Source organism: Poecile atricapillus, chromosome Z (genome assembly GCF_030490865.1).
Source record: "Poecile atricapillus isolate bPoeAtr1 chromosome Z, bPoeAtr1.hap1, whole genome shotgun sequence".
Taxonomy (NCBI): domain Eukaryota; kingdom Metazoa; phylum Chordata; class Aves; order Passeriformes; family Paridae; genus Poecile; species Poecile atricapillus.
In genome coordinates, this window is record NC_081289.1 from 81,036,725 (window position 1) to 81,062,633 (window position 25,909).

General features: G+C 36.2%; 1 protein-coding gene across 9 annotated transcripts in view; it reads right to left on the reverse strand.

The window, feature by feature from the left end:
- MEF2C (myocyte enhancer factor 2C) overlaps positions 1–25,909 on the reverse strand; it is a 134,037-nt gene that overhangs the window by 21,159 nt on the left and 86,969 nt on the right. For 6 of the 9 annotated variants that reach the window (XM_058864446.1, XM_058864449.1, XM_058864443.1 and 3 more), the window contains 3 exons: positions 15,339–15,482; positions 8,538–8,724; positions 7,372–7,419 (listed from right to left, as the gene is read on the reverse strand). In XM_058864446.1, the coding sequence (XP_058720429.1) occupies positions 7,372–7,419; positions 8,538–8,724; positions 15,339–15,482 (379 nt within the window). Of the gene's footprint in view, positions 1–7,371; positions 7,420–8,537; positions 8,725–15,137; positions 15,276–15,338; positions 15,483–25,909 lie in introns of all 9 variants that reach the window. The other 3 variants (XM_058864450.1, XM_058864448.1, XM_058864451.1) reach the window with 2 other exon arrangements.

Below are 25,909 nucleotides of genomic sequence, written 5' to 3' on the forward strand. Positions count from 1 at the left end.
TCTCATTTCAGGATTATCAGACCACACAGCTTTCATGAAGAATCACTATCTTTCTGATATCTTTAATTGTATTGATTAATTTATTTCTATTTCCACTATTTTGTTCTAACAGCTTTATCAATAGTTATGCTCTTTTCAGAACCTGTATATTTCACATTATCTTGTGTTGATTGAAGCTTCAGCTAATCAAAACAGTGACTAAGTCAAAACTATTGAGAAAAATCACTTTATTATACAGTGGTCTTCAGTTTAATGTTTTATAAATATTACATGTCTGTAGTTTAAACATGTGGGCACTGCACTATGAGCAAGAGGAATATATTCTTGTGTCACAGTTTTGTAAGGCCCAAACAAAATGTCAGGGACCAAAGAGTCATGGCTCTTACCATGATAGAACAGGTCTCCTGCCCTTCGCACTGGTGTTGTACCTACAACCAAGAGGAGCTGGCACAGTGCAATATCTGTGACCCTGCACAGTGCTGCCTCCTCATTCTCACTTGACATTTGCAAATGTTAAGTCCATGTTCTGCACTAGGAATGCACTGGTCTTCCACATTAAGGTGTAGTCTAATAGGAGAGGTCAGTGCCAAGTGATGAGGTCGTTGTGTGAAACTTAGCTAGCATCACAGCTTTTCCAAAAAATCTTGCAGTTACTGGCATGGCCCTGATCTCTTAGCATGTGAACAATTCATATGTGGCCTTCCCCTGAGATCTGAGACAACTGCTTACCCTAAATATGTTTTTAGGACTTAATTGTGCTCTTATAAGTATGCTAGCTGAAAAGATGCTCCTGTTTATGTAAAAAATAAGTTGTTTTGTTTTGTTTTTTAAAATGTGGGTTGTTTCAACATTGTAGTGACTGAGAAAAAGGAAGCAACACGAGAATGTGACTTATGTCAAAGGGAAAATTATATTGCTGAAAAATACGCTACTTTGTGAAGATATAAAGGAGAAAAATACATGCCAGGGAAGAAGAGAGAATTTATCTCTTTTGACTGCCAGAAAAAGACTTTTGACAAATCATGACACAGAATCACAGAATGGTTTGGGTTGGAAAAATCTGTAAAGATACCCAGATCCAACCTCCCTGCTAAAGGCAGGGACACCTTTTGCTAGAAGTTACTCAAAACACTATCCAAGGTAGCACTGAGCACATGCAGGAATGGGGCACCCACAGCTTCTCTGGGCAGCCTGTGCCAGAGTTTTACAATCCTCAGCCAATAATTCCTTCTGAATACCTAATCTAAATCTGCCCTGCTTCAGTTTGAAGCCATGACCCCTTTGTGAATTATTTGGTTTTAACAAATTGTTTGTTGATGACAAATGATTTCCTTTTTGGGCTGTTTTAAATCAATCATCATTTTGAGGAAACTTATTTTCAATGAAAAATATTTCATGACATGTGTAGTTCTGATTATAAACAGGATGCCTTATTTTGAAAAGATAACTAAGACAGATAACTGTCTCCCTTGGCTTCTGTTACTGGGAGACTGCTCCAACTGATAACACAGGAAAAACCACCTTGTAATAGATTTGGAAAACAAATGGAACTGTTGGATTCAATATCTTAATTGGTGAATCACGTTAAAAATTAAAGTGCAGTGGTCATGTTAATATTGTCAGGAACTTCCATGTGGGGCTGCAGTCACAGCTGCAGGAGGTTAAAAGAATTTCTTGTTTTCTTTCTTGCAGTGAAGTAATTGCTGCAGTCCATGTCCAAGAGGCATCAGATAGCCCTTTCAGGATTCAGGACAGGCATGAAATCCAGACATTTTCTAATTTGCAATGCCTTTTTCTATTTTCTTTTTTCTTTTATATTTCTTTTTTCATAATACAAGAATATGTACTGCAGAGTGCAACAGAAGACAGTGTTTTGTCTTAGTGAGCAAGAATACAGACAGAAAAAACAGTGAAATCCCTGTCTCATTTAAAGAAAGCATAAAATTGCCCTAGACTTCACTAGGAGAGGGATTTTATCTAAAGAACCTGAATTAGTCTTGAGGAATATTTGAAACTTCTTGTAATAAAGGAAGTCAATCATGCCTGTCTTTAAGATCTCATTTACAAAGAACCAGTTTGTATGACTCACTTAATTGTTCATTACATGTGAACTTTTCTTTTCAAACCTTTCAAGCTGTCTTCTTATAAATACAAATATTGAGACATTGTTGTTAGAGAGAGGAAGAGACAGACAATAACTAAATAAATTACTAAGTCAACACTTACAAAACTGATGGAAACCTAATAAAGGCCAATTTTTTTCAGATTTTCATTGATGTCTACTGATAATGGGCTTGCATGTATCTCTTCTTTGGGAAGAGGTCACATGAGTTAGCTGAAGACAGACACATCCAGCCTTCAAATATAACACCCATCGCAAGATTAAAAGAATTTATTTATATGAACAGAAGTATCTAGCCTTTCAGACATATTCTCAAAGTTTCATTGATGTGACTTTCACATGTTATTTCTTACATGGAATTAGAGTTGGAAAGGCCTATGATGACTGCCTACAGAGATATGAAATTCAGCCGATAGACTACTTCCTTTATACTATGTATTAGACCTGCCAAAAAAGTTTTAGTGTTCTGCCTGCTTTGACAAAATTTCCTACCTGTAAGTATTTCCCTCAAGACAATGAAGAAAAAAAGTATGTGTCCCTCTCTCTCTCTCACTCTCTCTCTATCTACCCATCCATCCATCCATCCATCCATCCATCCATCCATCCATCCATCCATCCATCCATCCATCCATCCATCCATCCATCTATTTGTCTCTATGTATATAGATATTTATTCTTTTTATAGTGAGAAAACCTTGGAGGAGGAACACTTAAAGGCATAAAGGCATACAAGTGGAAAAAGAAAACCAGAGCGGTTACATTTTTTCATTTCTTATCCCCCTTCATGGTTTTAAGTCAACCTGTCAATTTATCAGTTCTTATTGTTTGGATTTGGCACTATTGCATCACAAACTCTGTTATGACTGACTGTGAGTCCTTTCTTTTGTACTGTGAGATCCCTAGCACAGGAACTATTGTTGACTTCTGTACCACATTTTGTCAAGTCTTTGGATCAGAAGTCTGTGGGTTATTGCACTCTTCAAGTAATAAAGGACAGACAAACTTACCATACTCTCCCAACTGGCAAACCCAGTTACTGTCTTACTAACGGGTTGTCCATAAACTGAGGTTTGAGAAAAATTTCTGCAAGCTCATTTGTTTATTTAAAATATTCCACACTTGTAGTCCAAGAATTACCTTCTCTTGACTATTCCAAGATTTCAGGGTAGAGTGAGGAATATTTATGTAATGTTTTAATTTCTTTTAAATAAAAAATGACTTTATTTATATTTATAGTTTCAAAAGTCTATAATGCAGCTAAATCCTTGCTTATTTTTGGTACTTCTGGTCAGCTTAATTGGGTAGATTGTGCATCTTTTTACTAAACCACTCTTTGAGGATATACCATCCAGATTGCCTCTTCCCTGAGGGAATATAAATTAAAAATTGCTACTATTACACATATTCCCATGTGTAATAGTAGAATATATAATACATTCACCCACAGTCAGTACACCACCCAGAAAAGGAAAAAGAGATTGAAAGCACTAGAAAATGATACTGGCTGGCGCTCCAAGACCTCAGCCTTTAGAAGATGAGAAGACAATTGTTGGCCTGTGGCTAATTTCCAGAGGGAAATTACTTGATGCTGATTTATAGATAAATACAGGATTTGGTTAATAAAAAAAATGGGATAAATTTTTCAAAATGCAATGCTGATCTATTCAGTTTCTAGTGCTTTTTAATAACAGGTTAAAAGGTAGTTTGAAAATATTAGATTGAAAGACAGAAAGCACTTACTTCCTCTGACAGCATTTGTAGAGCCCCAAGAACTTTTGAATAACTTTCTCCTTTAGTTTAATATTTATGTCAAGTTCTCTATTCAGAAGTCGAATAGAGAAACAAACAAATTACAGAAATAAAGAGTTGAAGCAAGTATATATTTTATTATACCCATAATGAATTTAAAACTTGAGATGGAAATTTTCCTTTGATTTTATTATTTATAGTTGTTTTAAGTCTGTTGATTTAAATGCACTCATTCCATTCAAAGGAAAACTTTATTACAAAATACAAAATGTCTTTCTCTGAAAGCCATACAAAAGGAAAAAAGAACTTAGTCTGAAAGCAGAACTCACTTTGAAAATCAAAAGTTCAAAATTCAGATGCAAAGAAAGACATCTCTCAATACTGTTCTATTTTAAAACTTTAAAAATATTTTATAAATTTTAGTTTTCCACCAAACTTTCAACATAAAAAATAAACCATTGAAAAAAAACTGAGTTCAGATAAATGACTTCATAGACATTATTTATGTTATGACTAGAACTTCACAGACATTATTTATTTCTGTTCAAGTTACCTTTAAGTGGTTTTGTTAAAGACTAAAATTCTTTAAAATCAAAAAAACTTCAGATAGTCTATTATGTAAATAGGTAAATATATAATTTATCCATTATATTATTTATGGAGTAAACTAAAATATATTTAGAGCATACCTATTGTGGTCCAAAAAGTTATTGTTCTGTCTTTCAATCAAAAGCGTCTGTTTTGATAGAATAGTGCCAACAACATTGTATTTATAATTCAGCAGTGATACTAAATGTGAAGTTCACTCCAATTTTGTTGGCAATTGCTACTATCACATGATAGAATCTACTCAATCAGTGTTTGGCTGAGAACAGATTTACTCTTACAAACCTGAGACATACATGGTAATTAGTTGTGTAATACAATAAAGAAGCAGTCAGCTTTCAAAGTTTCTAGTTTCTTTCCTAAGTTCTGTCTCAGGTTGACTCCCAAGGTAAATTGTGGCTGGTTCTAGGGTTATTACTTGAAATAATCCAAACCAATGAAATAACATACTTCTTAAAATACTGTCTTAAATAATCTTTTCCCATTTCTGATATTGCAGTGATAATGCAATTTTTTTGGATGTAATTTATTGAAGTAGTGAAGAAAGTGAGATCTGGTGCTAGTAACAAAAAGTGGTCTCATTTTATAGTGGCAGAAATTAAACTGTTTAGGCTCTTCTTCTAGGAGTATGTTATTTTGAATATATGCTCTTTTTTTGACATTGTGGAAAAATGCAAATTCAGAAGGTTCTGATTTGGTCAGAAATATGAACCCAAACATGACCATGCTACCAGCTTCTCAGATGCCAAATAGAAGAAAAACCAGAGGTTTTTGTTCCTTGTGAAAAATGACGAACAAAGAGAACTTTTAACGTTTATTCTTCTGCACCCTAAAGAAAGATGACTGTCCAAAATAGCACCACTGTGGAATGATGCAACTAAGGCAGAGGATTCAACCTTATAGTAACCTTTCCATCTTCCTTCAGCCCTTTACTTAATTCTTCCTATTCTTCTGCTTTGAAGAGATTTAGAAAACACTTCTTTAATGATGTTTAAAGCTTTTATTGTCCAATAAAGAACAAAGCCTGTTCCTGTAATTAAATATTTATGACGCATTCTTTGCAATGCCCCTCATATATATGCCCCTCAAATCAATTGTTTACTCCAAAGTTACATTGCTTGGGAGCTTAATGCAAATCCCTAATTTTTGATTAAGGATAATCAAACCATTGTCTTCCTATGCTTATATATGTTTTTAATATATTTCCAAAAAACCCCCATATTTAGAAAGAATATAAATTTTCAGCTGGTGTAGTGATATACAGATTTTATTAAGTGCAAGGATTATTATGAGAAACGCATATGAAGATGAATTTTAATCTTAGTATGCTCCTGTTTTAAAAGAAAACACTGCCTCCTTTACTAATTGCTTTCCAGGATCTATTTAAAGGAACGGGAAACCAGTAACGAGGTGGTATTTCTAAATGAGCCAGGAGAGGGAGCCCCTTAATAGGGCGATCAATTCCTATGCCAGTCCCTCTGCCTCTGTTCCTGAAGTCCTGCTCAAGCTTAAAAGTAAGATGAAATGCGAACACTGCAGAATGAATCTTTCTTTAGCTCTGTTTCACAGGTTAACAGGAGAGAATGAACAAAACTATAATTTTCTGTCACACTTTTTTTTTTTTTTTTTGAGAACAAAGGAGACATAGTGAAGTTTCCGTGGTCTGCCTTCCCTACTCCAAAATTAATACAAAACGACTCCTCAAAGCTTTAGTATGTGTTTAAAGTGCCTTTCTGGTGCAGTGCTGTGCAGCTCTAACTGTACTATGAATGCATCACACAAACATCTGTGACTCATCTATGTGTGAAGATAAAAGGGGAGTGGAGGTCCCTAATTCGGGCTGAGAACAATCAAGGGAGAAAAAACACAAACCATTATATCCAACATTTTTTTATAAGTAATTTTAACAGACAATATTGGAATTGTAATTTATATCAGCCTTGATTTATAGTGCACACAATGGATCGTCCAACTATTTTTCCATACAATTCTCTCTGAGAGCAATTACCCAACAAAATATCTTGCTTTACCACTCAGTTGTTTTCTGTGAACATACATGCTTCCTTCTCAAACTGCAAAAGTAATTTTGCCATTGTCTTTTGTAATCCATATTTGTCATAATGCAACATTGCTGATATTGCTAAGAAATCACTGAGTTTACTGGGCAAAGGGGACTACTCTGACAATATTGCTTTGATAACACACACCTCAGCAAGTACAGTTCTTACTAGTTCTAAGGGAGCAGGACTAAATGGCTCATCTTTTTCACTGCCTGGGTATTTTGAAAATCCTTTACCTTTTGTGTATCAAAACAGTTAAGCAAATACATATAACAAAGCTTAAATTAATTAATCACTGATTATTAAAGTAAATGCTAACAGATTTGCCTACTAGCAATGGTCTTAGAGCAGGGATTTGAAATACAATTTACACACAGTACATTGAAGTACAATGAGCAATTCACTATTGAAATCTTTATTAAAGCTTAAATTCACAAAATGAAACCCCAATTCCACTCAAGTCAATGGCAAACCTTCCCAGGATGCTAAAAGGATCAGACATTTCTGACACTGATTCCACTAAGTTTTTCTAGAACAAGGAAAAGCAGTGTACCCAAAAGTTTTTATGGAAAGGTTAATGTGAAGGAAACCAGACATTTGTTTCTGTGGAATTTGTTGAGGTGCAAAATTTTTGATGCTGCTGGAAAACAAGTCCCTTTCTACTAATAAGAGAAACACAAATATCAGTAAACTCTCCACAACCTGAAGGAATTAAAAAAAATGTTAATCAATTTTTACTATCCCCCATCTAAAAGGGAGTTATTTTAGAACTCAGCTTTTGAAGTAAGTCCTTTATTCACTTGGAAAAATAAATATAAATTCTGTTCTCTTTACCTGCACTGGTGCCTGCACCGGTTGTGAGGTCCCCACCCATCAGGCCACCTAGGGGGTTGAAATGAAATGTTGTAAATGAGCACAATAAATTACAACACTCAAACATTCAAAATATTTCCTCTACCTTCAATCAGCCTGCTGTAGTACCCATTTATTTCCTCTGACTTCCACAGACAGTTGAATGAGACCCATAATTATAAAATCATGATGTTTAATGTTACCAGTATGAGACACTTGCCTTTCAAGGAGTATGGAAGTACCCATAATTTCCTTATTTTAGTTTCATACTTCCACAGCATATGAAAAATTATGTTTGGAAGTTATGTATAGTAGTCCTTCATTTGAAAACTGTCCTTAGTTGAAAAGCAAAGGATTGGGAGGAAGAGGTTGGAGATGCCTGGAGAAGAATGTAACTCAGAATATATATATGTATGTATGTGTATATATATATATATATATATATATACATACACACACATATACATAGCTTTTAACTTCCTTGGCCTTTCACAGACATTCACACAAAGGATTTTTAAAACATCTTTTTGCACTTGGAGACCTCAAATGATTCTTTGAACCTGGTAAACTTAAGGATCTTCACGTTGCTGGAGCTAGACAGATTGAAAGAACTTAATCCCCACTTATCCTATTCAGAAATGAGCTCTCATCTTCACCAGAACAAAGCACAAGTCCTTGCTATGCATAGCACTGAAGTACAGAGCTCAACTAACATTAACCCATCAAGGAACTTGTGAATGAATCAATAAAAATAAATTCTGCATTTAGCCTGTGGACTGATTATTTAAGCAATGAGTGTTCTAATTTACTTTCTTCAAATCGCTTGCATTGGCTACATTTACTCCTCTGCTTTATGGTATAGTGAGTACTTGCATGAATTAAGTAGATAAGCTGCCTTTTTATGAAAGAGCACGTTGTCTACCCTTCTATTCTTTATTGACTTCACTGATTTCCATCAATCTTAATCAATATTCAGGTATTTTTTTGTTTTTTTTTTTTTTTCTTGTCTCTTTTGGAATTTTGGAAAATTTTGGAAAAACTCTTATGACTATTAAAAATAGAGTTCTTGTTTCTTGGAGTACAGTTAAAAGTGACCCACAGCATGCAAGGAGCTGACTGTAGAAGGGATGGGATTGAACAGAGCTTACCTGTGTTACCTGCACTTGGAGGCCGATGTGTCACACCAGGAGACATGCTATTCCTTTGCAAAGAAGGATGAGCCAGTGGCAAAAGGTTGGGGCTTCCCAGTGAGCTGACTGGGTTACTGTATACCAAACTGTTGTGGTTGGACACTGGGATAGAAACTGGCATCTCAAAGTTTGGTGGTGGAACAGCCTGTACAAGCGAAAAAGGAAAACAAATATGATAACAGTACGAAAGTAAAACAGCCTTCAAGCGCAGTTACTCTATATTTAGTTCAAATATTTTGTACTTGGTGGTTAAAATATTTGTGCTTGCCCCTTTCCTCTAAGACTCAAGAGAAGAGTTTAAAAATAATTACTAAGGCTTTTAAATATAATTTTTCAAATCACAATCCCATGTTCGTTTAATGCAGCTTGCACATTTATTTTGTAAGAACTGGAAAGATTTTTTCCTTCTTTTCTACTTTTTTCTTGTTTAAAACAAACCTCTGCCCAATGTAGCATAATTTTCTATTTCTTTCATTTTGTGAAGTCATAATTGTTCGCTTGTCATGCCTTAATCTAGTGTCATAGATTACTGCAAGATCAAGGTTACATAACAATGGTGACTTCATTACATGGAAAAAAAATGGAAGGGACAATACAAAAGGGGAGGCTTTCATTTCAGCTTGTGTTGCTTTAGCAATCAGAATTATCCCAAGTTACATAAAAGACACCATCACAGTATATCACTTTTTTTCTGAGTTTCTATCTTAGCTTGGAATGGCTTAAAAAAAAATAATTCTCCTCAGAGACAGCTAAAAAATACAAGAAATTTAGATATACATTAGTCTTTGTGGGTTTTTTTGGGGGGGGGGGAGAAGTGGTGTTTAGTGATGCCTTTGCAACATCCTTGTTTTCATACCCAAAGGCAAAATCTTCTCCTGAGCCACTTCCCTTTGCAAGAATGCTTTTAAAAAAACCCCCCAAACCCCAAATAATGTACCACACTAACAGAGGTTGTGAGGAGATGCATATCTCATTATGTTCTTAGAAAGCTCAGTTCAGGTTTTCTTGGTTGCTTGTGAGTTTGTTGGTTGTGGTTTCTTGGGTAGCAATTGCTTGAATTTCTATAAAAGTTATGACTACGTTAGAAATCTGTACTTAATTTATTTGTTTTTAAAATTATCAATTTCTTGCCTTTTTGATCAGAAAAACCTTTTTCTGACAACATTTTAAGTATTCATTATATGAATACAGACCAAGCTCCCCTCAATTTGCAATTTAGAAATCTTACAAGCTTTAAGAGCTTAAACACATAAAAAAAAAAATCTTTAAAGTAGCTTGGTAACATATTCTGAGGGAGGAAATCAAAGGTTTTAATTTTGTTGTTGGCAGCTGATAGTACTGGTGTATCTTCAAGGACCTAGGACGAATACATGGGGAGCTGGACATATCAATTTCTTGTCAGGCAACTGGGGCATCCTGACCTTGTGCCACCCATGTCTCTTCCCAGTCTGGTGCTGTTGGCTGTGCCCTTTGTATTACAGCACAGTCCATCAAATTACAGCTATCTCTTAAGGTTGTTGTTCTTTTCTTTCTTGGTCCTCTCTAGGGACAGAGAAAATTTTACTCTACATATAGAGGAATTATTTTGCCTAACCACTGAAACACAGAGCAAAGTTTTCAGGGTATGATGTTAAGGATACTTTACACAAATGCCTTTGAATTATTTTGAAGTGTTAATTTAGCACTTATAAATTCCTCTCCATAGCCTGTGGCCTCCTTTTTGTGAGAGATGGCCATAGCAACAGAAATTGAGTAGATGGACCTGCTGGCATTGCTCACCAGCCTGGAGGCACACAGGAATTTGCTTCTCTTTGCTGAGAAACTGAAGTGCACTCCAATGGACGTATTTTCCATAGAGCTGGTTAATTTAAGTAGAAGTAGGAAAGGAAGGTGAGATCTGGGAATCCACACGTTCTATATCTAATCTACAGATTTAAGAATCTACATGTAATCTGCACCCTCATGACTCAGGTCTAGGTTCCTTGGAAATAGGGTCACGTAGCATAATCTGAAACATTTTATCATCTTGAAGGTATATTCTGAACTAATTCTTTTCACTGGCCCCAGAAGGACCCAAAACGTTCTTAAATCCCACATTAGTCAGAAGCATGACTATTTGTGGACCTCAAAGCTGGCTGCTGCTGCTGCTAATTCCTACTTTTTCAAAAGGTTTTAGCTAGTGAATTCACAGGAGGATGTGAATAGCTCTCCATGTTTCAGTCCCAATTACAGCCTGATGTGAGACATGAATAAGCCAACATGGAGTTTCTGGTTATCGCAACATCCAGAGCTGTGATGAAGTTCTCTCCACCTGGTGGCTTTGAGCCCATGGTCCTGCCTGCTAGAGTGCCAGCCCATGTTGCATTATCTATCACCCACAGGAGAGCACTTTGCATAAGGTTTTCTTCACCCTGTGTCACAAGACCTATGACTTCTGCCCTCTGAGTCTGGGTAGAGACTACTATTTCCCCTATTTTCTTAATTTATTTTCCTAATCTAAATTTCTGTTATCTAGACTAAAACACCAGCAAAAATGCAAAACTGAAGGTCTTGCCAGAATTCTAAAAGCTTGTTTGCTTTAACCACTATGCTCCCTCTTCCATGTACAAACCAAACTGTTTAAAATTCTTCTTTTTCTACATTTGTACAGCAAGAAAGAGCTTCAATCTTGGTTGCTCTTCAGGTTGCCAGTCTCCCTGTTGCTTTTATTTTGTCATTTAAAAAATAAATTTTTAAAGTAGGTGAATTATTCGTTTAATTTCTGTACTAACAGTCTAGTTTTCATTATCTTACCTACTATCTGGATCTACTTACATCTGTTTACAGAGCACTTCATAGGCAATTTTGTCAGGGCAAAGTCAGTTTACCCTCTACTTTTTAGCACAATATACTATATCTGAAATAAAGTAGTTTTTATTTCTTCTGCTCCAGTCAAAAGCAGAGAGAGAAGTTTGACTGGATAAACATCAGGATTAAACACTACATCTCTAGCTACAGTTTTCTCTGTTTATCTAACTTTATTAGAGTGTTACATATTCCTCACCAAGAACTGCAATGTCCTGCAGATTCCCTAATCATTCCTAGGTCATGTTGATTCCGTTTGATGGAACATCATGATGGACATTAAAGTTTCTGATGCACTTGTGTAATATCTATATTAGTAGGAACTAGGGAGGAACTGAGGTCATCTGAGGCCACAGAACAGCTCCTACTGCACCATCAAGCTTTCTCAACCTCAAAAAAATCATGACTACAGATAGACTGACAATTGGGAATTGTTTCTGGCCTGGACTAACAACCAAACAAAATTAAGAAATTGTCTGGGAGAATGTTATTTGGCATTAAAAGGTGTCAAAAGCCTGCCAGGGACTGTTCAAAGAATTCACCTCAGAGATAAGCACCCAGTGTTAACTGCTTCAATTTGTTTTTTGCTTTTTTGCAGATTCTAAAATAGACAAAGCCTTACTGTCATGTGTATAAAGTTTGCTACATTTTTCCTTTTTTTCCCCCTCCTTTTTTCTTTTCTCTTTGGACACTACTGCCAAAGAGGGCAGATGGCTCACCAGATATGGTACTGTCAGTGTACAGCACACCGTGTTAGATCCTCACTCTACAGGCTGTGGTACATGATGCCAAACAAAGTGTTGGACACTCAGCCCCCGTGGAACTTAATGGACTTAAACATTCTGTGTTAAATATTGGTTTTATCCCTCCCATGTTCAATCAGGCCTTCATTTATTTAGAGACAGAGATTCTTATAGCTTCATTCTAGTTGGTTATTTCTGTCTCCTCTGCTTTCGCCACTCTTATGAAATTTACAAATAAATGTCTAATTATTATCAGATGGTTTAGAACAATATGAATACTTATCCCCAGAAAATTATCTGAGGAAACATTATTTGGCTTAGCTTCTAGGAGCAAAAGCCAATGTGGTTTTCATTTGGCAGCAATTTTTTTATGTTACAAGACCAGGCAGAGGCAATGCATTGTTTTATATATTCTGTAAGTAGTGAATTTCAGACTTGACTTGGTGGCTTTATGATTAATTTTGCTTTCTTCTTCCCAATTTTCTTGGCTACCTTTGATGATCGCAAGTAAATGAATGTTTCTCCCCTGACTTAGTTATTCTGATTTGTCCAGTTAAGGTTATTACTGTATACAATACATAATATTTATATATATAACCAGATAGTTACAATACATAATATTTATATATAAAACCAGACAGTTACAAATTTCCATTATGTACTAGTTGTGATCTCTATCTTGCCCATTACAGCTTGGCTTATGCCAAGAGAAGGCATTCCTGTTGCATTAGCAGAGAATATCTACTGTTTCTTCCTATTGTGGTAAGCAGCTTGATGGAGGATACTGAGTTCTGCATGCGAGGCATTCAGAGAATGATCATTCTGTCTTAAATGAAAAAATGCTAACATTTTGCTGTTCTGTATCTCTGAAGCATATCTGAAATAATTGCACAAAAATACACTGCACCTTATAGCATCCTGAAGGGTAGGAAGTTATATGCTAAATCACCAGCTAATTGCTGAAGTAGGACTGTATTTGACATCAAAAAGTAATATTTAATGAAAGCAACTGGAGGGAAATTCCATTAATTTTGGGAAAACAAAACTCATAACACCATGCTCAGATTAACTGTCTGGTTTCCAAATCTTATGCATTTCCTGAGTTTACAGAAAAGACAATTTTCCCAAATGCTTATGGAGGCAAAGAAAGAGATAGAACTCTCCACTAGAGGAATGAATTTTTTTTTGCAAGTTTTTTTTTATTTTTAATGTCTTAAGATTTCAGATGATTATAACATAATCTGTTTTGTTAGGGAATAAAGCAGGTAGTATGAGATAAACAGAGGTTCTGAAGGATCATCTCAAGTAGATTTTTAAGGCAGAAAAGTAGCTTGGTGAAAATTATGTCAGTTTGATTTGAAAAAGACAAAAGTCATCCTTGAAAGAGAAATGGCATAAAAGAATGACAATCGGTGAGATTTTGATGTGAAAAAGGGTTAAGCATTCTGGCTTATAACAGTCTCCTTAAATTCTGCAGTCATCATTTGTCAAACTGAGTTGCATCCTGAGAAACCAGATTCATGGTGACAGCTTTAGAGCTTTTTTTTCTTCTGAGAAAAACGGCTTTCCAAAAGAAGCAGGGAAAAAAGGGAGGTAAAAAATTCTGGATATATCTGTATTCCTCCTTGATATTCTACACACATGTTGGACACCCTTAACCAGTCATTTTAAATATTACTTTGTCAAGTTTGGTGCCTTTCTGGTCTCTGGGAAAGCATTACTTAGACTCCTTATATTTTTCCAAATTATTTTTGGCCTGATGTAAGAAATTCTTCAAATTTTAATTACCATGAGTGAAAAATACTTCTGCTGAGAATTAATGGAAAGAACACTTAGAGTACTTGAGACAGGATCTGAGCCTCCTTAAGAAATATCATCATCTTAGGTGTAAGATTTTGTGTGCACAATTGATTAACACTACAGAAAACACGGCGTATTCTGGGTATCGAGACAAGTTTTTTGGTAGATAACCATGCATCCTCTGTATGGGAATGACAAATGAACACATACAAATAATCTCTTGTCTTTTAGAAATAAGCAGTTACCTCTGCAAATTCAAATGCTTCTTTGGATCTTAGCAAATACTTCGTTTCCTACTTTGTTTTCCACAGACACTTGGAAAACCAACCAAATATAACCTCCAAACCTCCATATTGTTTTTGTTGTCTTTATAAATGTAATATCAAACATAATGACAAAGTATTCATCTTTTGTATGTCTTGTGCAAACCAAATAGCACATGCAGAGTTATTTCTCTTAGATATCTGGTAAGGCATATGACTGATTGTTAGAAATTTTGACTTGGTTAAAACAAAATTTAGCTCATGTTAAAGCATTAAAGTAATGCTGATGAGGTCAAAGCAAATTCTCTGATAAAGCTGTAAAATCACCCCAACACACAAACATGTCTGAATCCTGCCATTAGGCTCCATGCAGTTTTTTTCTCTGCAGCGAGCAAGTAGCTGTAACCCTTCAGTGCTGCAACTGAGTTTAGCAGAGACAATGGAGAACTGAAGTTATACAAGCTAAGCACACTAATTATTATATATAAAGGAATTTCAGTTCTACAACACTTTTTCTATATTGCCACAGAAATATCACAGAAAGTATTCTGTGGATTTGTTAGCCTGTCCACAAAGAAAGATTTCCACTGTTATTTTTTAAGTATAATTTAGGCAAGTGGTGTGTGGTAAAACACTTCTGTAAATCAAGTGAATATAGTTCATATATGTATATTTCACTTCCTTATGTAGGTTTCACCCATAATAGGCTTTGTCTGTGTGTCAGAGTTAGAGACTTGAAAGAAAAATATGTTGTGTGAAATCTTCTGACCACAGTGTTTTCTTACATATTTGGCTACTAAAGCTGCTTTCTAGCTAAATTTATTTCCTTAAGAAGCCAGAACTGAAAGGGTTATGGTTTGTTACTGCAGCAGTTATCAGCAGACAGCCATCTAACCTTTGGTACTTACAGGTATTTTATGGCTCTTGATCATATTATCAAATTCTTCATTAATTTTTTTGTATTTTTCTTCAGTGCGTGGGGTGAGAGCATAAGAGGAGTCAGGATCAGGGCTTTCACAACCTTTGTTTTCTTTCTTGTGCAATGCCTGCCAGGTTCAGAGAAATATCAGAAAGTAAAAAAAAAATGAAAAGGAGTTCAGGGTACTTACACATAATCTTTGCCTGCTGATCATTAGATCAATATCTTCATTAAGTTTTCTGTACTTGTCCTCAGACTCAGGGCTGTGACCTACTGAATCATCTGCATCAGGGTCTGGACTGTCACAGCCATTAAGTCCTTTTTTTCTCAATGTCTGAAATAGATAATTTGTAAAGTTCAATTCTTGACACGGGCTGCAAGAAAGACTCAGCAGTGTTAAAGAAACACAAACAGCTTGTCATAGAAAAGTTTTACATTATGCTTTAAGGAACGAAAGTGACTAATGATCCACCACACTGATGCTGTAGGTCTCCAATTATGAGTGCCAAGTGAGGATCATGCAAGACCTCTTTCTTCTGAAGCTGGAACCAATCAATAAAGAATGGATCTGGCAACTATCTAAACTAAAATAAAGTCTCTATGCTAGTATTTCCCCTGCCTCATGATTCCCATATCCCACAGCATTAGGGGTTTAAGCTAAATACAGAATGCAATTTATTTTTACATAACCCAAACTTAACGTATTTATCTGTACTGTTTACAGTGGAATTCACTGATGCTTTTATTTTCTTTTAAGGAAGATGCAGGAGGAGCAAATGGAAAAAGAATTTAACCTGCAACAAATTTAGAAGTCTATTTCTTCAGAAAGGAAGAATAATTACTCAAACTGAATTCAAGGAATTACTTTAGCAATGTTCCTAAGCCTGTGCTTTTGACAGGACAAGAGGGAGGATTGAGTTGATAATATGGCCATGAAATGACAATTAAGAGCTTCTAGACATAGTGTTTACATTTTATTGACTACCCTTACAGTGCTACAAATGCCCAGGGCTGAAGCTTAATGCACAGGAAAAAACACTGCTAAAACAGATGCTTAGTGAAAATGGATGAATTTCAGGTTCAGCTACTCAATTACTCACCACCATGATTATCATCACTAAGACAGCAGAGCTGAAAAATCTTAAAAACGGAATGAAATCAGTAGCTTGCAATTCAGAAGAGTTGTCTGGCTCCAAAACGGTTTTAATTGATCTACCCTTACGGAACACCAAAGAACAGCCATAGGCTATATTAAGGTAAAGGGATAGGGGAAGAAAGTCTGGACTCCTCAAGAACAAGCAGTAGTACATAAAGCAAACAAATTGACAATTTCTCGTATTTAGCTTTAAGAATGTCTTACTCAAAAACTCTTCAAAGTCCACTTGGCTGTCTACAAACTTTTAAAGTCAGCTTGCAGTCCATTCTGTGTTGAAACCTGGCTAAGCAATCTCAATTACAATGAAAATATCACACATTTTGTGTGTTAATAAATGACTAGTGTGTGGTCTGTCAGTGTGTGATATTCTGGTTTCTTTTTGCCTTCTCAGAATGGTTGCATATTAGCTTTTTGTTCCTTCAGAAATAGTACATTTCATAATTATTTTCTTTATGATGATGTTCAGCCTACTACTGTTACTACCCTTAAGTATTATAATGTCATATCTTGTTCTCATACTATGGAAAAACCCCTGAACATTTCATTTTCATCAGCTAAGCAAAGTGATGGTGATATGCCCTATGAGATCTGAGCCTTCCAATCTCACATTGTAGACCTCTGAAACAGTTTATTTTCAAACTTCATATCTATACAAACTTCAAGTCAGTTCCATGAGCTACTTCTGAAACACCAACGAAATTAAAATCCATTGGAATAGAAACCTGAAGTGCTAAAACAACCTAAATGATTCCCTACAACTTTTTCCACTCCCTCTTCTTGCTCTTTTATCTTTTAAATTTAATGTGTTCAGTTAGCAGAACAGACATAACCATACATGATATCTACTGCTAGTAGCTTGAAACAAGACAGTTAGAAAGAGGGTTTTGCAATCAGCTGCTGTTAATAGATTTAATAGACACAACAAGGTCTAATAAAAGCAAAATGTCTCATTGCAATCTTAACTAACATTCTTCTCTTCATATGAGGACAAAACAGTTGCCCTCTGAATAAGTACATAAAATATTCTATTTCAAGATTAGATCAAGTTGTCCAGACATGAAACCAAGATCAGCACACTTGGGACCATTTCCTGAGCTCATATGATTCACTGATGGAGTCCTGTTGATTCCTCTGGTGTCCCTGAGGACTGATGTGGATGTGAGCTGGACTAAATGGCTTCCTCAACTTCAGGCCTTGAGATGACAGAAAAAAAGAAACATGAAAAGAGAAGAACAGGAGGAATGCTTTGTAGCCTCTTTGAATCTTTTCCCCTCCTATCATTCACAAATCCTTGTTGGCTGCATTCACAAGACTCTGTGTGAAACAGTTGCATCTTGCCCTCAGCATACTCACAAAATAAAGAATTTTGCAAATGATGAAGTAAACAATAAATAAATTAAATTAAAAATAAATAAACTAAAGTTCTGCAAATGATTACTTAGCACTCAGGTGAAATGGTTGGTAGAGGTTCAGGGATGCACTGCACCTTTCAGATGCTCAGAAGAGGAAAGGGAGGGTGAGCCAACATATGTCTTGCAACAGTCTCCAAGCAGACTGAATTAATATAAGTGCTTTTACTAGCTATTTATTTTTTACATTATTTTCATATCTTTAGAAACCAGGTTTCTTGCCACAACAGGCAGAGAAAAAGCAATCTCTATTTTCATCAGAAAAGCCAAGGACTAAATTTAATAAATTGTGTCAATATTCTACCCAAAATTGACTTTAGTCCTAAAAAAGAGGGGCAAATCTTTCCCTTGCAAAAAAACATCAGTCTAGTGTTTTTGGCTGGTACCATGTCTGATGGCGCAAATCGAGCACAGTAGTACAGACCACTTGCTCCCTGCCCACCACACCTCAAAAACTCAATCAATCAATCAATCAATCAATCAATCAAACAATCAAACAAACAAACAAAGAGACAGAACCCCCCAACCCCCACCTAAAACACCACACAAATCTCAAATGAAAACAAGAATGTATTTCAATTAAATGGGTTAAGGCTAGGCAACAGGAATTTCCATGTATATGCTGGACTCAGAGGCGCTGCTCCCATCTTTGTGAAAGCTGGAACTAATGCCTGGTTCCCTGTGAATTTTGGGGTAAAATGTAATATGCAGAGAAGATCTCCTGTGGCAGAGTCTCTGGAGATTTCCTTTCTCAGTACCCATCCTTTTGCTGACCCTTTGCTGCTTCTGTCTCTGATGACTCAGGCTGCAATGCTGCTTTCAGCTAGGATTCTTTTTGGGAGTAATTTCTGGTTCTCCTTTTTTTGCATGAGAACATATAATTTTCATGAAACTTGTTGGAATTTCACTGTCTTTGAGACCCCTCCCTTTGTGTTAGATTTGCTTGGCACTGAATAAAAAATGAAGTAGTAAGGGAAAAGATAGAAGAACAGATTGATAGATTACATAGGGACAGGAACTCACATGCTCACATCATAGTCCTCTGGAGAGGAGAGCAGGCTGGAAGTGAGATACTTAAGCTCTGCATTAAGGTAATGAGTTGTATCAGGGACAGAAATAATGACCCTGAACTTCCTAGTATTATCTCTGGCTCCTCAATATGCAGGCTATACTTTTCCCTATCTTATTACCTTGTTTGTTATTTTACTCTCCTTCACGTCATTAACTACCACATTAAACCTCTCAATTTTTTCTTTCATTTTTTCCATTACTGGTGTGCTTCAACACAACACAAATTTGTACAGCACAAGTAAAAGTGGCACTGACCAATATCAAACTGATTAACCCTTTTTCCAACCTTTTTTAACAAGCTCTCTGGACTTTCTGTCAGGTTTTCTTCTTCTCTATTTTGTGTCACCTCTTGAAAGCAGAGGCTGGTTCTGGAGTCTTTGGCCCAGTCTTGCAGTGATTTAGAAACAACTTTTCTTATGATATTGAGTTGTTACAGACTCTTGCAAACCCTGGAAAATAGCCAGACCTATCACATCCTCCTGGAGATTAGCTGGTTTCCAAAGATGTAATGACTATTGAGGGAATTTTTAAAAGGATAAAATAACACAATTGTATAGTGCATTGCATTCTAGAGAACCCTAAGCCAGATTTCAGTTATTTTTAAAGAAAATAAGCCATTTTTGAACAACGGAAGCTCCACTTCTTCCAAGCAATTAAACAAGTAATTATATTGGACTCCAATAACCTAAAATCAGCCAAGGCATATGAAAAACAAAATGGTTAAAGGAAAACAACCTTTGGCTGAAATCTGCTGCGCCAGCAATTAGGCTAAATCCTACTCTATAAATCTCAGAGGAAAAGTGCTAACTTAGTGACATGCTGACTGCTGTAAAATAAAGTATAAACAACTATTTGCTTTCATTTAATGCAAAACTTATCAGCATTATGGAAGCTCAAAAGAAAATATGGCAGTAACACCCAGGTCTGATTTTATCAAGGCAATGAAAATCATCATAATTCTGAAGGCTTTTGAGGAAGAAAAGCCTTTCATTTTCCTAATCTAATCTCTGTTTCTGCAGTTTTATCCTCCAATTTTTTTGAGTTTTTTTGTTTGTTTGTTTTTTGTTTATTTTTTTTTTTTTTAGCATTTCTTTTACAGAATTAGTGGAGAAAGTTAGAAATAATTTTTTTTTTTCCATATTTCATTTAGTTTGTCCATCTGTCTTTTTGATAGGTTTTTACTGCTGTGGAACTGCTCCTCATAGCACTCCAGGGCTTGGAAATGCTCACAGTATAGGTGCCAAATTAAAAAGACTAGGTCAGTTGATGAGGTTCCCAAAAGATTCAGACCAGCCCAATATGTTCCTTTTTGATATCCTCTGCAACAATGCCCTAACAAGGTTAGGTTAATCACTATCTTCATTTGTGTAATGAAAAGTGTGATCTCACTGGGTCTTCATCTGTAATCAAAATTTACAGTATGGGAAAATTCAGAATTAAATGTCTACTACTAAAAATGCCCATATTTTTTATGCTGTCTAGAAGCCACCACAATGATCTTTAACTGGCAGAGCCACTAGTGACAGTTAACAGAGTTGTAATTTAGTAAACTGTATTTCACTGTCAGAAAAAAAATCCTTCAAGTGCCCTCCTTTTTCACTATCACTTTCCTCCCTGTGTCTGGATGGAATAAATCTTTTAGCTACAAATTAAAAGTATTTTTGTCTTATTTCACTAGAGCTACATATTTATGTGGTAAGGCAGACAATAGTCAGTTTCAAAGGAATTATATGCTACTGTGATAAACTGCTTTATCATTTATCGTCATTCTATGATTCCAAAGAACCCAGCCAAATTTACGGAGGTCCCCCAAAAGAGCAGAGAATATTTAGACATGGTTCTAATTCATTTAAGCATCAGTTTTCCCTCTGTGCAACAGAAAAATTAAAGTTAGAAAGTATTGAATGAAGAAAACCTCTACTCTCTTCTCTTCTCTTCTTAGTTATTTAATGATGACATTTTATAATGAAATTGCATGATACAATGTATGGTGCAATCAAGTAATGAAAGGTTCTACTGAAATGAAAACCACAGAGGAAGAGATAGGTTGCTATGGGAACCATCCCTCTGAATTTCCTAACTTATATGTGACTAAAGTCTCAAATTTGATGTTCCATTAACATAAAGTTCTTAAATTTTTACATTTAATAATGGACATATGATATGCTGGTATGTTGGTACTAATGTGCTTTAATTGTATATTTAGGAGAAACACATAAAACATTATTACACTCACATTATCTAACAAACTCCATACACACAAAATGTATAGCAGTAACAAAGAAACATGGAACATTTCTTACCTCTTTTTCAAAAATCATAAAATGCTTTTGTGGTTTGTGCTCCTTTTGAAACAAACTACAGAGCTTATATAAAGCTGAACTTTTCTAACCCCATGCTAATCTTTTTGATACTACTTTATCTTTACAGAAGTTTCAAAGAAAAAAATTCCATTGTCTGGTACTATACGTCTGTCTTCTTCAAATGAATACACATAAATGTGCTTTTCACAACATTACACCAAACCCTCTGCTTGGATTTGCCTTTCATTTTCACATGCCAAGTGATTATTCTCACCGCCTTCAAGTACCTTCTCTAATCACACCTCTTGTGAAACCAAACAGCACCGACACCCTTTGCCAGTAACACCTGCCTCTCTCTGCTTCCAAATGATCGAACAGCGGATTTGACAGTGCACAGCGCCTGTGTACTGCAAGCTCATCAGGGCATGAGATCTCTACTCTACTGAGTTCATTCTATCTTCTTCCACTCACACTCTTGTTGCGTGCCAAGGCATCTCTACAATATTTTGTGTTGGTACAAACAGAATGTTTTTTCAAAAGGGCATTGAGATAGTGGGATTTTTGCTTCTTTTTTACCTGTAACCCTGCTACCTAATTTGTGTATGGGGGAGCTTTGGAAGGCAGCTCCAGAGTCTCTAGCATCCTCTGCTACCTCTCTGCTGTGCCTCTTCTGCATCTGTATGAGAGAATGCACATTGCTGTGCTGCTCTTCCTATGTGTCCCCTCTGCAGAGATGATGAGGCTGGAGATGGGAAGATTCCAGAGGTTTATGTGGGCTCTAAAAGAGAGAATGCAAAATCTCTTTCTTTAATGGTCAATCTTGCCCACTTGCCAGGGCTTTTCTGTTTAGTACTGACTTAAATTACACTGGACAGCTTTGGCTTTTTAAGTATACGAAGCATACATCAGATTCAGAGATCTCAGAGCAGCTAAACTAAACCAAATATATTTTGTGATTTTCTCTGGAAAGAAAAACAAAAGCAAATCACATGATGATTCCAGCATTAAAGCTTTATATTAAAATTTCTGCTAATGCATGGGCAGTTGATCTGTTGAGTTGGTGAAGAGGATACTGAGGGGAGACCTCTACAGGTTCCTCATGAGGGAAGAGAAGGGGCAGGCACTGTGGTTCCCAGTGACAGGACTCAAGTAAATGGCCTGAAGTTGGGACAGGGGAGGTTTAATTTGGATATTAGAAAAAAGGTTCTTCACCCACAGGGTGGCTGGGCACTGGAGCAGACTCCTCAGGCAAGTAGTCACAGCACTAAGCCTGACAGAGTTCAAGAATTGCTTGAACAATGTTCTTGAGCATATGGTGTGACTCTTGGGTCTGTGATGTGCAGGGCCAGCAGTTGGACTTGATGGCCCTTGTGGATCCCTTCCGACTCAGCTTATTCTGTGATTCCGTGTAAACTTACACCCCCCTATATTCACAATTATTTCATGGGACATGCAAAACAGTTCTGTCCATCACTTGTAAACTGTTTTTAAAAGAAGAATTTAGATCTGAATAATTCCTGAGGTTCTAATTAAGGATATTTTCTCATCCTCTGGGCTTATTCCCATCCATCATCATGGTGCAAAAGGTCTGAAAACCCACAAATCCCCCTGGGCAGCTGACGTAAGATTCCTACGCCAACCCTCAATGCAGGGGATCGCATTTCCTGGGCTCTGAAAGAGGAGATGGCAGCAGCACCTCCTGATCCCAGCCACCCAGGAATCCATGGGGGGAGAGGAGCATCAAGTGACGGATGGTGCTGGCTGGCATGATGCAGCTGCAGCCAGCAGGGAGCGGATCCCCAGAAATGTCATGCATCCCTGCCATCTGCACCTGTCAGGGCCGGCACCTGCTGCCTCATGGCCATAGATGGCTGTTCCCAGGGCTGCGGTGCTGACTGGGGACACTCTGCTCCTGCTGCTTGGGTTTTTTTTGTCTTTTCTTCACTCATGCTACTTTTGCAGTTATCAGTTCTCATGTGGTCACAGCTATAGGAGTGCAGTGTTTGTGCCTTGCAGATATACACACATAAATATGTGTATCTATATCTACATCTATATATATCTATATCTGCATTTATATAGATATATATGTATATACACATATACACATATATGCATGCATACCCTCTACTAAATCACATCTCATCACCATTTTTATTCAAATCTAAATGGATTTTTTAGAAGTGTTCACACTTTCATGACCAGCTTCCATTTGCTACGATGCAGTATAATACTACTTTAATATTGTTGGTGTGCTGCAATTAGTGGAGTTAAAAAAATGTTTTTTCAGATAAGACTCGCATTTTCTAAATAATGACTTCACATGTGAGATTAATTGGAGGTGTTAAGATTAGTGACATAAATGTAACGCTGACCTAATTGTGATTACAGCTTCTGATTAAATCCTCTCTACAAGTATCTGAGGTTTAAAAAAAAAAAGCTTTAAATTAAGAGAATTCCTCATTAATAATAATAAAAATTTACTATAAAGTGCACCCTTTACATGCAAGGACTGTATTAAAATTAAACTTCTGTGCAGATATTTTTTCAACCTGTATTTGAAAAGAAACTCAAATTTTGCTCTGTTGTATTAAAACGCCTGACAACAGTCAGAGACTGGCAGTCAGTGTGTTATGCATAAAATTATCAGATTGTCTACCTTAGATCAGAGATATTTTCATTTTAGTGATGGAATATTTACCAGTGCCTTTTGAGAACTCCAACAATTCTAACTCCTTACTAAGGGCTCAAAGGCTCAGGCATTACTTTTGAGTTATGGAAACATGGAAGATGTATATAAAGATGAAAATTCATGAGGTTACTCCTGTATTTCCCACCATTCTTTTTGCTTGCTGTCCTCCCATAAATGTCTGCTTTCTGCATATTGAAGGCTAGCACCACAGCATAGTAGCAAACATCTTTTTGCATCCTCTATATTTTTACAGAAAATAGACTCCCACTATTTTTGGGAACAGACTTTTTGCAAAACAACTAACTCCATGAAGACAAAGCTTCTATATTTTGGTAACTTCCACTAGTTCATTGGCCAGAGCACTACCATTCCATAGCTAGATCTGGAAGCTGAGGGGTGCAAAGACAGCTAAAGACAGAATAGTTGCATTCCCTGACTCTCCTTTTCCCCCTCGCCACAGCACAATATCAGTCCACTATATGCCTGCCTGATTTTTCAAACCCATTGAAATGTTCAAAGTTTTTAAATGGCCAAGTTTTCTCTAAAATTTATTGAGCATCTTTGAAAGAGAACAAGATATTGGTGAGTCATAGCACATTTAATTTGTACGATGTTTTCCTGTTAGACACAGAAAGTGTAAGATTGGAAAAATAAACTTTACAGTACTGCAGAAGAATAATTTCAGTTTCTTTAGGGAATATGAGGTCCCTTAAAAATAAACACTGTAATCATCAACAGGTTGTTATTTCACTCTTTCTTTTTGTGTCTTTTCATCCGTCTATAATCCTCCTCTGGCTCCAGCCCTTTCAGATGGAGCAGCAATCCTCAACATTTTCATTTGTGCCTAATTTAGTCAGACATATACACAAATACAAGGCTGAAGTCAGATCTCACTTACAATAGTGTAAATTTGTAGGTGGATTTGGAACAGCTGTAAACATACCAGTCAAGATATTCTAGATGCACAGTGGTGTTACCAAATCTGTTACATCATTGTTGCTAGCTCTTGAAACATAGAGTATTTGAAATATGCAGGGCTTAATATAAATAACTGCCAGAAAAAAAACAAAAAACCAACAACCTATTTCAAAAGAAGCTGGTGTTTTCCCATTATATAAATGGGAACCTTTAATACTAAATGTGATCAAAATATTTTCAAAGTGAAATATAGAACTTGAGAAATGTGAAATACAGAAGACATATATTTTACAGAATCTTTCAGTCACAAAAAATTATTATGAGAAGGAATTCCAGCTGATAGGAATTATTCTTTGCATATAATTTGAGCATTATTTATGTTTTAAAAGATCCATAAGAGATTCTGAAGTTATATCTTTAGGGGACTGCTTCCTACATTATTAAAATGCCACATCCTGGGAAGAATATAGTGCCAACCTGTATATCTTTGCTAGTCCTGAAAACTTCAGGAGCAGAAATGATGGGTTCCTCAGACAAACAAAAGTGTAGCATATGATGCAAATTCCGATGCAACTTTTCCTAGACTATGAGGTAAACACCTTCATCCTCAACCATGGGGCCAGGGAACCTCTGATTACCACAACATTTTGCTTTTCTATTTCATCTGAAACAGAACGCTTCCAGCAGCACTGAACTCTGCAGTACTGACTCAGCAGTGAAAATGCCGCCCAGTGAGAAAAGAACACCACTTCAGCACCTGGGTTTTCTTTGGAGATCTCCCATAAAAATCTTGAATGAATCAACATTCTGAACAGGTTTGTTTTTCCTCTCAGAAGCTGATCATTTGTTTTATAGCAGATCAAATGAGAGGGTATTACAAAAGAAAAAATGTGCCAGTATGACAGTGAGCAAATGTTGCTGAATAGCAGTTCCTTCTATAGAAACATTTCCTTTTATTTTCATAGTACTATAATTGCTTATCCATTGGTAAAAATGCCCAAAGCAATATATTTTTCAAAAAATGAATTACAATAGAGGCTAGATCCCTGAAACTCTAGCCTCCTGTTTCTTTGCAGCATGGAGGCCTTAAATAGCACAAAGCAACAACTTTCAACGGAATGTTCTGTTCAGAGAGCTGTCACCAAGGAGAAAGAGAAGGAAGGCTCTTCACTAAGTTTAGAGAAAACAAGTTACAGTATTTGACAATCCAAA